Below are 12,850 nucleotides of genomic sequence, written 5' to 3'. Positions count from 1 at the left end.
AGACAGGGAAGTTATCACTTTCCCTATCCAGGGACTGTTCCTCTATTTTTCATTTCCTTCTCCCAGAATTTAAAGAATTTCATTCACTATTATTCCTCCTGTATATTCACTATCTCCCTCTCATCTTTATGCTTTCCCTCAGCATTTAAACATTTTTTAAGTCTTTTACACATCCCTTTCTAGCTAATACGCTCGCTGCCTACAGTAGTTTTAAAACACAACCCCATATTCTCTGACATTCTTCCCATTAAGAGATAGCAGCTATGTCCCCTTCTGCTTGAATTTTGGTAGGCTTCTGATTACTTTAAACAATGGAATATGGCAAGTGAAGCAATACAAGTTCTGTAGATGGGTATAAAAGAGCATGTAGCTTCTTCCTAGTTTTCTTGGAATACCCTCTCCTGGTATGCTCTCTCTTGGGGCACTCCCTTTCAGAACCCAGGCACCATGCTGCAAGAAGCCCAAGCCACATGGAGAGGCCATATGTAGGTGCTCCAGGTGACAGTCATAGCTGAGCCCTGCCTTGGTGCCAGACCTGTGAGTGAAGAAACCTCCAGATGATTTCAGTTCCCAGCAGTTCAAGTACCCTCCAGCCATTGAGTCTTCCTAGTTGAGACTCCAGACATTATCGAACAGAGAGATAAGCCATCCTTGCTGTGACTTGTCAAATTCTTGACCTATGGAATCTATGGGTATAATAAAAAATTTTGTTTTATGCCACTAAATTTGGGGTGCTTTGTTACACAGCAATAGTAACTGAAACATCCCCTTTCAACAAAATCTCTTAAGAGTTGTCTATTTTAACGAAATCTCTATTTTTTCATCTCCCACTTATTCCTATAATCTAAATTTTGCTTCCTTCCTTCAAGCTTAATGTTCTCTGAATTCAGTGACCTTCAAATTGCTAAATCTAATGACATTTTTTCTTAGGCTGTTAAGAGAAGCATTGAACACTATTGTCCAAATCGCCTTTCTTGTTTAACTTCACACTATCCAATGTCTCTTCCTTCATCCATAGTCCCTTCTCAGTCTTATTTGCAATGTTACCTTCCTCTGTGGCTGGGTAAGCAACTAGATAATGAGGTGGTTCAAGCTTGGTTCTAAGCCTTCTTCTCCTCACTTTATGTTCTCTCTCTCAATCCATATCCATGGTTTTAATCCCCAGCTATATTGACATTGATGGTAACATTTTATCTCACACAATTTTACCTAGTAAACTTTAGGTCATATGTTCAGATGTCTTCTTAACATTTTGTACTGGTCAGGGTTCTTAGTTGCACAGAGACTGGCCTTGGCTGATTTAAGCAGAAAGGAATATATTAAAAGTTCACAGAACCACAGGAAGAGCAGAACACAGGGGTTAGAGCTGATGTTAAACAGGAAGAAACAACAGCCAACTCATACCACAGAACTGGCCTGCTGAGGACACCAATACTGCTGTCAGTAAACAAACATGGCAGGCAGCTGACACCACTGAGAGCATTAGCACTGGACAGTGGATGTTGCCACTAGCAGCATAGTGGCACCTGGAGATATCTTGTTGCAATTGTCACCATGACCAGAAAAGATTCTTTGAGCTTCCTGCTTCTTGGTGTCATAGCCCACTCTTCAAAGTTCCTGGTGGGTACATCTGATTATCAACATGTAGTCAGTCCCTGACCAAAGCCCTAACCACAAGAGATTCTAGGAAAGTAAGTCCCTGGCATTTCCAGATTCTATTGCAGAAAGCAGATTCTATTTCCCATTAATTAATCATAACGTAAGAAATTCTCCAAATACATGTGAGTTTCAGAAGCTAGGACAGGGAAGGTAAGGAAAAAAACTTCCACTACTTCCTCCTTGCAACAAAGATTTTATCATCTGCTGTGCTCTGTTGAGGAACGAGTTTGTGGAACTCTACTGCATGTTTTAATTAACAAAGGCTAAACTAAACATTTAGCTATAACAATGCCCAGGGCTTTCTGAGAGAATTCTCAATGGGGATGCTAGCAGAGTAGTTTGAAGACAACCAACACTCCTGATGCCTAATGTTTTTCAAACATGTTTCCATTTACCTGTTCAGTATGTGAGGAAATACAAATAACAAAACACCTCTAGCATACTACAGAAGTGACTTTAAGAAATAGTTGTGAATATTTTGTATCCTTCTCATAGAGCAGTATGATTCTCAAAATGCAGTTGATGAAACCAAAGGAATAAACTTTGTCCAGTATGACCCGGTATGACACAGGCATCTATCAAGAAGCTAACTGTAAATTTTGAGTCTTTTTCCCCCCTTTAGTTTTAATGCCTTAGAACACTTTTCAGTACCTGATCCCAGCATAAGGAACTAGAAAACTAATTTAGTTTATAGAATTAATGGTTTCGTAGTAACAGTGAAAATTCAATGATTTAAGATTTTAGCAAATATATGTTAGTATTCTAAATATTAATTAGTAACAGATATGTCAGAAGTAAGGCTTGATGTACAATGAATTTTTGTGTTTGAAGACACAAAACCTGCAATTTTCAATAGTTTTCTATTTTCTCTGAACTTAACCAAGAATTATGTTCTCTTCTCTTAGCCTCTCTGGGTTTCCTCTTTCAATGATAAGCTTGTGACCTGTACAGCTTTAGAAAAGGTTATCCCCGACTAAAATACGTGCTTCAATAGAGGGAAAAATTCTGTGGAAATCTCTTAACATTTGACGTTGCTGAACTTAAGTACAATAATGTCACATGTACTTATACAGTAATTGTGGGCACGCCTAAGTCCCTCCCTCTTTCTTAAACCAAATTCCCCAGATCCTAGAAATCCAGCCCTTCTGCCCTCCGGAGGCGCCTTTCCCAACGTAAAGTATAATTTTAAATTTCAGCTCCTGACTAAATAATGATTCCGTAGCCAACTGCTAGGGAATCTGGGCACCCCAGTGCCTCTGCAGGGTGCAGCGGGGTGTAGGCAAGGGCAGGGGGAGTGGGCGAAGCTGCTGGTTGGTGCCTGAAATCTGTGCGTTGCCCCTTTAATTGTGTCCCCAGCCCTCGGGCGTTTCTGTCCAACGCCCACGTCAGCAAATACCTTTTGTTTCTCTCACGTTGGGGCTACTTGTTTTAGGGCGCAAAGGAACGGCTTCGAGAGGGGGTATTTCCCCTGCGGAGGACCAGGAATCTTCCCGAAGCCCGCGCGCGCGACCCGCCGGTGCGCCGCGGCCCGCGGTAAGAAGCTGCGGGCGGAGCGGGCGGAGAGCGGGCGGAGGGCGGGCGGGGCGTCGGGGCTGCCGGGACCGGCCCGCGAGCCTTGCTACGGGCGGCGGCGCCGCGGGCTCTGATTACCCGGGCAGCGGCGGCGGCGGGATGCGGCCCGGGGCGCAGCGCCCCAGACGTCCCCGGGCCGGGCGAGCGGCGGGAGGCGCAGAGGAGAGCGGGCGCCATTTGCAGCCCCGGGCGCAGCGGCGGCGGCGCGCTGGCTCCGAGGGGCTGGAGACGGTCACAAAGGCGGCTCGGGCAGCCGGCAGCGGAGGACGCGGCCTCGAGGCAGCGGCCCGCGGGGAGAAGCGGGCGGCGCCGGGGCGCCCCGGTCCCCAGACCCCGCGCCCGCCGGGCCTTGCCGCCCCGCCCGGCCAGCCCATCCTGCGCGCCCGGGAGGGGCTGCGGGACAATGGCCGCGCCGTCGCCGTCCTCGCCCGCCTCGCCACCCCCGCCGAGCGCCGCGCCCGCCTCGCCTCCCGGCCTTTCCCGGCCGCAGCGCGGGGAAAGGCGGGAAGGCGCACGGAGCCTCCTGGCGGCGGCGGGAAGGCGGCGCGGGGACGGTGCCGGGCGTGTCTGGAGCCGTCGGGCGGCCAGCCGGGCTCAGGCTGCGCGGCGAGTGGCGGGCGGCCCGCCCAACGGGGCGGCAGGGGATCGGGGCTTCTCCCACGCAGCCCCGGGCGTTTGCTTCCTCGGGAAGGTGGCATCCTGGGCGGCAGTCCGAGTTGCTCCGTACATGCTCCATCCTTTGGTTTTCTATCATCACGCGACAGACCCAGGCTAAGGACCGAGGGCACCTAACACGTATTGAGCTGTGATTATTGTTTTATGACGGAACCACACATACGCGCCTTCTACCGATGTAGACTGCCACTTTTGTGAGCGGTTTGGCCCCTTTAACCTTAAAATGCGCTTATTTGTTATCGATTGTGCCAATAGCCAGACTCCACATCTTTCAAAAAGTGGAGTTTTTCAAATGAGGTATAATTGACATAAAGTATTAGTTTTAGCCCAAGACGTGTTTGGAAGTGGTAGGTTCCCACCGAATGGGCTTTAGCTACCCGCGTCGATGTTACTTCTAGTCTTAAGAAACGTTAATATTTGCAGAACTCTACTTAGTAAATCGAGTGCTTTCATCTATATGAATTATATCACTCAATTTCACATGAAACAACCACCCAGTCAGTCCGATGGTTATTCCAGGTGAGGAAACTCATTAAGCGTGGAGTTTCGCCTCTAAGCCGGGAACGAGGGCAGCGTCCCAGCACCCTTGCCTTCTTATGTTCCTACTCTCCATTTCCTCCTAGAGGCACCTACAGAGTCTTCCGGAAAGCCAGTCAGTCGGTCACATCACTCTTCTGCTGTAAAAACCGTAACTGATCTTTATCGGAAGAAAGTTCAAAATTCTCAGGCGGAAGAATCAAATCCTAAATTTCTTTTCCAGTCGAATCTTCCTGGAGCCTCAGGTATGGGTGTGTTTGTGGGACCCCAGGAGCAACAGCCCTTCATTAATAACTGGGGTTAAGAGATCTTTATCCACCAAAGAATACAATTACCATGCCAGTTAGCCGAAGTTCCTTATGATCCAGAGATTTTTGCTAAGGAGGCTAATGAGATGTGTTTTGGTGACTGATGGGGACACAGGAAGTTCTAGATTATTGGTTGCATGTATGTCTTAAAAGAGATGGACTTCTAGCCCCCAACCTTAACTCAGGCTACACTCGTTACCTCAATGTTTAGTCTACTCATAGAAATACATGTATTTCTCTTCAATTCCAAAGACCTTTGAACTTAATGGTTCCTAAAATATGTAATTGTCTTTTCCATCCATCTTTTTAAAGATCTTTGAACTTGATGGGAATCTTGAATTCTTTAATTCTTGGGACTATTATAGATATTTAACTCTCAAAGATATTTTAAATGTTTCCAATTGAATTTTGGATGTCCCACGTGAATTAGTATAACTTGCTGTTTCACCTTCTACTGTCAATCTACTGAAGGAAGAAAATTTAAAACATGTTATCTATCCATTTCCATGATTTAATCACATATTTTGAAACTAATTTAAACCTTTCTTGATGACTTAAGTACTATTATGAATGCAAATTGTGAACGCCCTATAGACGGAAATGTTACCAAGTTGTAACTGTGTAACTGGCCCCCAATTTATAGGACAATTCCTATTTTCTTGGAAAACTTCCTGTTTCTGCTCCTTCTTTTGTCTCCATTGCCTGTCTTATTTCAGATCCTCACCATTTCTTGCTTTGACAATTGGTTTTAGCCTTTAAGTTGGTCTCCCTGGCCCTGCCTCTCCCACCAGTCTGCTTCCTCCAAGCTGTCTCAGGTTTTCTTCTGCGTATGCAAATTAATCATCATAACAGTAATACCTAATTTTTATTGAGTTCTAACTGCATGCCAGGCATTGTGCTAGGTATTTTGCATGCACTATGGTCAGAAGAATGTAAGATTTAGGAGTCTCAGTTTGAGGTTAGTCAGCTTCCATCTCTGTTCACTAGCTCCTTGTGCAATCTTGGACATTTTCTTCTAATTTCTCTGTCCCTCAGTTTATCTATACAATGTGGATCACAGCCTTAACTCGTAAGGCTATTGTGAGGACTGAAATACAATAATGAGGGTAAAGTGTTTAGCACAGTGCCCAGTAAACATTCAAATTGTGGGTGAAAAAGATGTTCTTTGGGAAGTAATCTCATAGGGTGATCTGATCATAAATTCCTGAATGGGCAGGTCTTGGCAGTAGTCTAGCCCCAGGGATATAACTTCTTTAGTAAAAGGCTTATCTTTGCCTTAAGCAAGACCTGTCCATTGTTTCTGTGCATCTATGTTAATGCCTCTTTGAAATGCCTTTTTTCAGACCCCTCCTTCTAAAGGGTGATCACCCTCAAGAGCCAAATAATCTTTCTTAACTATCCTGTAATCCCATCCCCTGCCTTACTTTCTCTTGCCTTCTTGTAATCTTTACCTTCCCTCCTTAATTCCAAATGCATAAAAGCATTTATCTCAGTCTGTTGAGATCTTGTTTCCAAGTGTATCCTCTGTTAGGCTGAAATAAATTTTTGTAAACATTCTCTACAGGTTTGGATGTTCTTGTATCAACAAAATATTAGCCATTTTTATTGGGATATAATGCATATGCCATAAAATTCACACTTTTCATGTGTACAATCCAGTGTTTTTTATTATATTCACAAAGTTGTACAACTGTTGCCACCTTCTAATTCCAGAACATTCCTCCAATGCATAAAGAACCCCGTACCCATTAATAATCACCCCTCATTCCCACATCTCCCTAGCCCTTGACAACCACAATCTACTCTGTGACTCTATTTTTTGTTCATTCTGGATATTTCATATAAATGAAATCATAAAAGATACAGTCTTTTGTGAATAACTTTTTTCACTTAGCTTCAGCTTTTTAGGGTTCATCGACGTTGTAGCATATATTAATACTTCATTCCTTTTTATGGTTGAATAATGTTCTATTGTATGGATATACCACATTTTGCTTATTTATTTACCAGCTGATGGACATTTGGGTTGTTACTATTTTTTGGCTCTTAGGAATAATGCCTCTGAACATTCATGTACAAGGTTTTATGTAGATGTATACTTTCACTTATCTTGGGTATATATCTAGGAGTGAACTTACTGGATCATACAATTTTTTTTAACAGCTTTATTGAAATATAATTCATATACCATTCAATCGACTTTAAATATTTAAAGTATACGATTCAGTGGTTTTTAGTACATTTATAGATGTGTACAACTGTCACTATAGTCAATTTTAGAACATTGTCATCACCTCAAGAGGAAACCCTGTACCCTTTAGCTATTACGCCCCTCATTCCATCTTTCTTCCCCATCCCTCCTTTTTTAGCCCTTGCCAATCACTTATCTATAATACTCTCTGTCTCTATAGATTTTCCTATTCTGGACTTTTGTATAAATTGAATCGTGTAGTATGTAGTCTTTTGTGATTAGCTTCTTTCACTTAGCATAGTGTTTTCAAGATTCATCCACATTGTATCATGTACAAGTACTTCATTCCTGTTTATGGCTGAATAACATTCCATTGTATCCCATATACCACTTTTTGTTTATCCATCTTCCCGTTGATGGACATTTGGGTTGTTTCTACCTTTTGGCTATTATGAATGATGCTGCTGTAAATGTGTGTACAAACTTCTGTGGGGACATATGTTTTTATCTCACTTGGATGTATGTATACCTAGGAATGGAATTGTGGGGTCAGGTGGGGACTCTATGTTTAATCACTTGAGGAACTGCCAGACTGTTTTCTAATACAGCTGCACCATTTTACATTCCCACCAGCAAGTAGTATGTGAAGGTTCGGGTTTCTCTACATCTAATACTTGCTATTTTTATGTGTGGGTGGGGGGGAAAGACGGCAGTTTTTAAAGCTATCTTAGTGGGTATGAATTGGTACCTCATTGTGAGTTTGATTTGCATTTCCCTGATGCCTAAGGATGTTAAACATATCTTCATGTGCTTATTGCTATTAATCTTATTTATCTTATTTAATCCTCTTAACAGACTTCCTCAGAGCCTCTTAATAGTCAGTATTCTCATTTTACAAAAGGAACCTGATGCTTAGAGTTAAGTAACTTGACTAAGTCACACAGGTAGTCATTGGTAGATCTGTAATTATGTCGTTCTTAAAATCCTTCAGAAGTTTCTCGAACCTACAAAGTGGCGGGGCTTCAGGACCTGGTACCTACATATTTTTTCTTTTCATCTTCCACTATCTCTCCATCGGCACTACGTTTCTAGCCATAGCAAACTTTTTATCATCCCTGAAGAAGCCCTGTTGTTTAATATCTGTCTGTGTCTTTGTCCTTGGTGCTGTGTCTAGGATGCCCTTTGTCTTTTTTTCCTGTATGAACTTCTCCTTCAATACCCAACTCAGCTGTTGTTACTGCCTTTTGGAAGCTTTTCTAGACACTCCCAGGCACAGTCGTTTGCTTCTTTGGTTTTACTGTTCCCTTCTATTGGGGGTATTGTCTTCATTGTATTGTAACTTTGTTTTGAAACTTCTTTTTCTGACTCTCTCCTGATAGACACCGTGATGTGCCAGAGCACTGACCTTTGATATGTCATCTATCATCGTTGTATTCCCAGGACCAGGGATAGCCTGGAACAGAGTAGGTGCTCAATAAATATGTATTGAATGAATACAGAGCACCTTTCCGTTTGAATAGCTGCCCTTCTCATAAAAAGATAAGAAAGATTTCTGCTTTAAATAGAAAAAGAAAAACATATATAGCTGTATGGAGTTTGGAACCGTATAAAAGTAATTATTGAATCATAGGACGAAGTTGCTTTATTTCAGTTATTTTTCTAATCCTTTAAAAAATCTCCACTGCTTTGAGTCCTTGGCTCTCAAAGCAGCATCTGAAACATCGAGGATATAACAAACACCTTCGTATCAGCTTCAGTTCTCTCTCTCTCACTAGCACTGACGGATAAGGGGCAACATTAGGTTCTGAGAATTTCAGAATATTTGGAGGAAGCTTTATTTCAAAATCTACAATGTAGTTTTCATCATCGGAAGACACTTCAGCACACTAAACCAGGCCATAATTTTTATCAAAGATCTTCTTAACATGTACGTTAGAATATATATATATATGTACGTACATATATATCTCACATATATAGATCACATCTTGTTTATTCATTCATCTATTAACAGTTTGTTTTGTTGTTCATATTATATTGTGTATGCAAATAATAATTAGCCATGAGAAAGAAAGAAATTCTGTCATTTGAGACTATGGATGGACCTTGAGGGCATTGTGTGAAGTGAACTAAATCAGTGCAAGACAAATACGGCATGTTATCACTTACACGTGGAATCTAAAACTTGTCAAACTCTTAGAAACAGTAGAAAAGTGGTTGCCAGGGGCTGGGGGTGGTGGGGGAAATAGGGAGAGGTTGGCAAAAGGGCACACATGGACTTTTAGCTATCAGATAAATAGGTATGAGGATCCAATGTATAGCATGGTGACTATATTGATAACACTATTATATAATTGAAATTTGCTAAGAGACTAGAACTTAAATGTTCTCATCTTAAGAAAAACGACAAATATGTGAGGTGATGAACATGTTAATTCACTAGTGGGAGGACTCATTTCACAATGTGTTTGTACTGAATACCACGTCACCACAATATACACTTTAAATATCTTGTAATTTGATTTGTCAATTATATCTCAATGAAGCTGAAAAAAATCTGAATAACAAACACCCTGTGTCATAGAGCGTAATTAATGGGGGAACATTTGAAACGGGAAAATGGCAAAAATTATTTCTAAAGAATAACTTCCTTGGGGTGAGGTCTGCAATTAACTAGTTAGAGTAACTCTGATTAGAGTTGACTAGTTAGTGTAGAGCTTTGATATCCTCAGGTACACTGTAGTTTTAAAATGATCACTCTGGGTACACAAATCTGATGGACCAATCAGATTTTTTTCTGTGTTCAACTTTGTATAAGGTAGTATTCCGTAGGCCACACACACAAAAAATATGTGTGGTAATAAAATTCTAAGATGTTTACATTTTCTACCAAGTTAAAACTTTTAAAGTTGTCTGCATAATTAGTCATAATAATAATAGACATTATTATTATTACTATAATAATAGCTAACATCTGTCAACGGCTTGTTATAAGGCAGGCACTGTTGTAAGCACATTATTTAAATTATCTTCTCATTTACTCTGTCCCGTAAGTCTCGAAGGTATAGGTATTATTATTATTTTTTTTAAAGATTTTATTGGGGAAAGGGAGCAGGACTTTATTGGGAAACAGTGTGTACTTCCAGGACTTTTTTCCAAGTCAGGTTGTTGTCCTTTCAGTCTTAGTTGTGGAGGGCGCAGCTCAGCTCCAGGTCCAGTTGCCATTGCTAGTTGCAGGGGGCGCAGCCCACCATCCCTTGTGGGAGTCGAACCAGCAACCTTGTGGTTGAAAGGATGCGTTCCAACCAACTGAGCCATCCGGGAGCTCAGCTCAAAGTGTCGTGTTCAATCTTAGTTGCAGGGGGCACTGCCCACCATCCCTTGTAGGACTCGAGGAATTGAACTGGCAACCTTGTGGTTGAGAGCCCACCGGCCCATGTGGGAATCCCAACTGGCAGCTTTCGGAGTTAGGAGCATGGAGCTCCAACCACCTGAGCCAGCGTGCCTGCCCCAGTATAGGTATTATTACTATTCCCATTTTACAGATGAAGAAACTGAGGCACAAGGAAGTTAACTTCCCATGTTATCCAGTTAGTGGGTTGCAGAAGCAAAATTTGCACCTAGGCAGTGTGATACCAGAGCCTTTACCCCCAGCATGTTGCCCGATACTGCTGCTCACAGACAGACTATTTACTCATCCTTCCACTTAAATTTTGAGGCAAATGATGTACTAATATGTCATCTGGGCCCAGTTTCAGGAAACAGTAACCACTTTAGTGTTTTAATTTGTTTACTAAAGGGAATTGAATGCTTACAAAATCATTGGAAGGGCTGGGAGGAGTGGGCTCCAGGCTGGGCCTTCAGAAATGGTTCCCAGAACCAGACTGCCAAACAGGCCCTGCAGGGAAGGGAACTTCTGGCACTGCTGAGTTCCTGGTGGCATTGCTAGCTACAATTCAAGGGTCAAGAAATCGCTTCCTTGAAACTGCTCCTCAGCACCCACCAACTAGTAATGGCTGTCTCCACCAAACTTGTCGCTTGACAGCCATGAAGCTCTGGACACTGGAGAGCTGCTGCAGAAAAACCCAATGTTTCCACAAATGTACTTGCCAGCATTTACAGCCAAAACAGCAGAAAGATGGTTCCTGCCTCATTTCTGCCTTCCAAATCTCACAGAAGACCATCTAATGGATGGATCCCCTTTCACATAGGGAAACTTAATTATACAGGAGTCTGGAAAAATGTGTTTGTTAATTTTCCAGAAGGAGGTTAGAAAGGGATGCTGAGGGTTAAGACACAAATCTCTAATATCTGCTAGGGTAGAACTTGGTGATTATCCCTAAAAATGACATGTGGTTACGTGTGTACAGATGTTTAGGGCACAGACTAGGTTCAGAAATCAGTTCTCTTCAAAAGCCACAGAATTAACTTTTGCTTGTCACTACACAGGCCTAATACACAGGTCAGTACTAATTATAGTTAGTGAGCTCTTAAGTGGCATTGTTGAAATAGTGAAGCTAAAGCTATTAGAGTAAATACCCTTTGCTGAGTGCCCTCCTAGCTCACTGGGGCCAGGAGATAGATGAGCTCTTGGTGTAGCAACGAGTTGTTCTCAAAAATTATTTTGTTCCTCCAACTACAAAGGCCTAGTTTACCCCTCAGTTTGATCCTACTGTTTTAATGACAGGTGTTTCTTAACATGCCTTTCATCGCCAATTCTATTCTTCACTGTACTTTAAATGTGACATTTAAAAAGTGTTGATAGCCCACTGTCAGAGGTTTGCTGCTTCCCACCTCCATCCCCTTTGCTCAGCTTGCTTTTGTCTTTTCATTTAGATTTCTGTTTATTTCTCCCATTCTTCCCAGCTATAGAGACTCTGTGGGACTTTTTTTTTTTTTTAAATATAATCATAAGAGATCACATTACATTTTGTGGAATACTCAAATCATCTTGGCTATTTTCTCTATTGCTTGATGCTGAAAACTTTTTTGGTAAACGTCTAGGTCAGCAGTGTTTTGAATGGTTGTAAGTTGCCAAAATTCAGACCTCATGAGTGGGTAGTTGAATCATGTGTTTTCTTCTTTATACTTGCTTGCATCCTCTAAATTTTCTGTAAGTATGTAATACTTTTATAATCAGAAAATGCATATTATTTAAAAAAGTGATTCCATTAGTTTAGTCAAAATTATTTGGTGGGAATTCTTAGCTTAATTGATTGGTTTATAAAAAACATCAAAGTCATTTTTCCACTGCCTATGGACTTAAAGCTTCCTACTCTGTTAACAAAACTTCATGGTCAATGAAAAAAGAAATAGTGGAACAGATTTTGTTAGTGGTGGTGGTGGTAATTAAAAAGGTTTGGAATATAGTAGAAACTGAAATTTTTTTCTAGCAAGAGTTGTTCAACTGCTGTTACAAATTGTGGTATAAACTGTGGTTCAATCCGGTAAATCAGATAAGAGTTATAAAAGATGTAGGTGACTGTAGTGGCGCTTTCTTAACATATGTAATAGGATTCCCCCCACACACACACGTCTCTCTTAACCATACAGTTTTTAAGAAATGTTAAAATTTTCAAGTTTAATCTTTAAAGCTATTCTGTTTGGTTTTCTTGCAAATCATATGGATATCACTGGCAGGAAAAGGGTTATAGGACCGTTGTTGTTGTCTTGGTATCTCATCTGCTGGCCTGCCTTTGACTGGCTGTTGTCTCAAGAAGTTTATCATTAAAGTTAAAAAGTATATTTGGGGTGGCCGGATGGCTCAGTTGGTTAGAGTGTGGGCTCTCAACAACAAGGTTGCTGGTTCAATTCCTGCATGGGATGGTGGGCTGCACCCCCTGCAACTAGATTGAAAATGGCGACTGGACTTGGAGCTGAGCTGTGCCCTCCACAACTAGATTGAAGG

General features: G+C 41.8%; 1 protein-coding gene across 15 annotated transcripts in view; it reads left to right on the top strand.

Annotated features, from left to right (window-relative positions):
• Positions 1-2,778: 2,778 nt before the first annotated feature.
• ZBTB8A (zinc finger and BTB domain containing 8A) overlaps positions 2,779-12,850 on the top strand; it is a 40,619-nt gene continuing 30,547 nt past the window's right edge. For 2 of the 15 annotated variants that reach the window (XM_081055671.1, XM_081055667.1), the window contains exons 1-2: positions 3,054-3,192; positions 4,426-4,688. Coding sequence is in view for 1 of the 15 variants with exons in the window: in XM_081055659.1 (XP_080911785.1) it covers positions 8,355-8,405 (51 nt within the window). In the remaining 14 variants the exon portion in view is untranslated. Of the gene's footprint in view, positions 2,832-2,946; positions 3,193-4,425; positions 4,689-8,321; positions 8,406-12,850 lie in introns of those variants that run through there. The other 13 variants (XM_081055662.1, XM_081055660.1, XM_081055661.1 and 10 more) reach the window with 12 other exon arrangements.

The sequence above is a fragment of the Rhinolophus hipposideros genome, assembly GCF_964194185.1.
Source record: "Rhinolophus hipposideros genome assembly, chromosome: 8".
NCBI lineage: Eukaryota > Metazoa > Chordata > Mammalia > Chiroptera > Rhinolophidae > Rhinolophus > Rhinolophus hipposideros.
The sequence above is the reverse complement of the archived record's forward strand: the minus strand, read 5'-3'. Positions and strand labels throughout refer to the sequence as shown.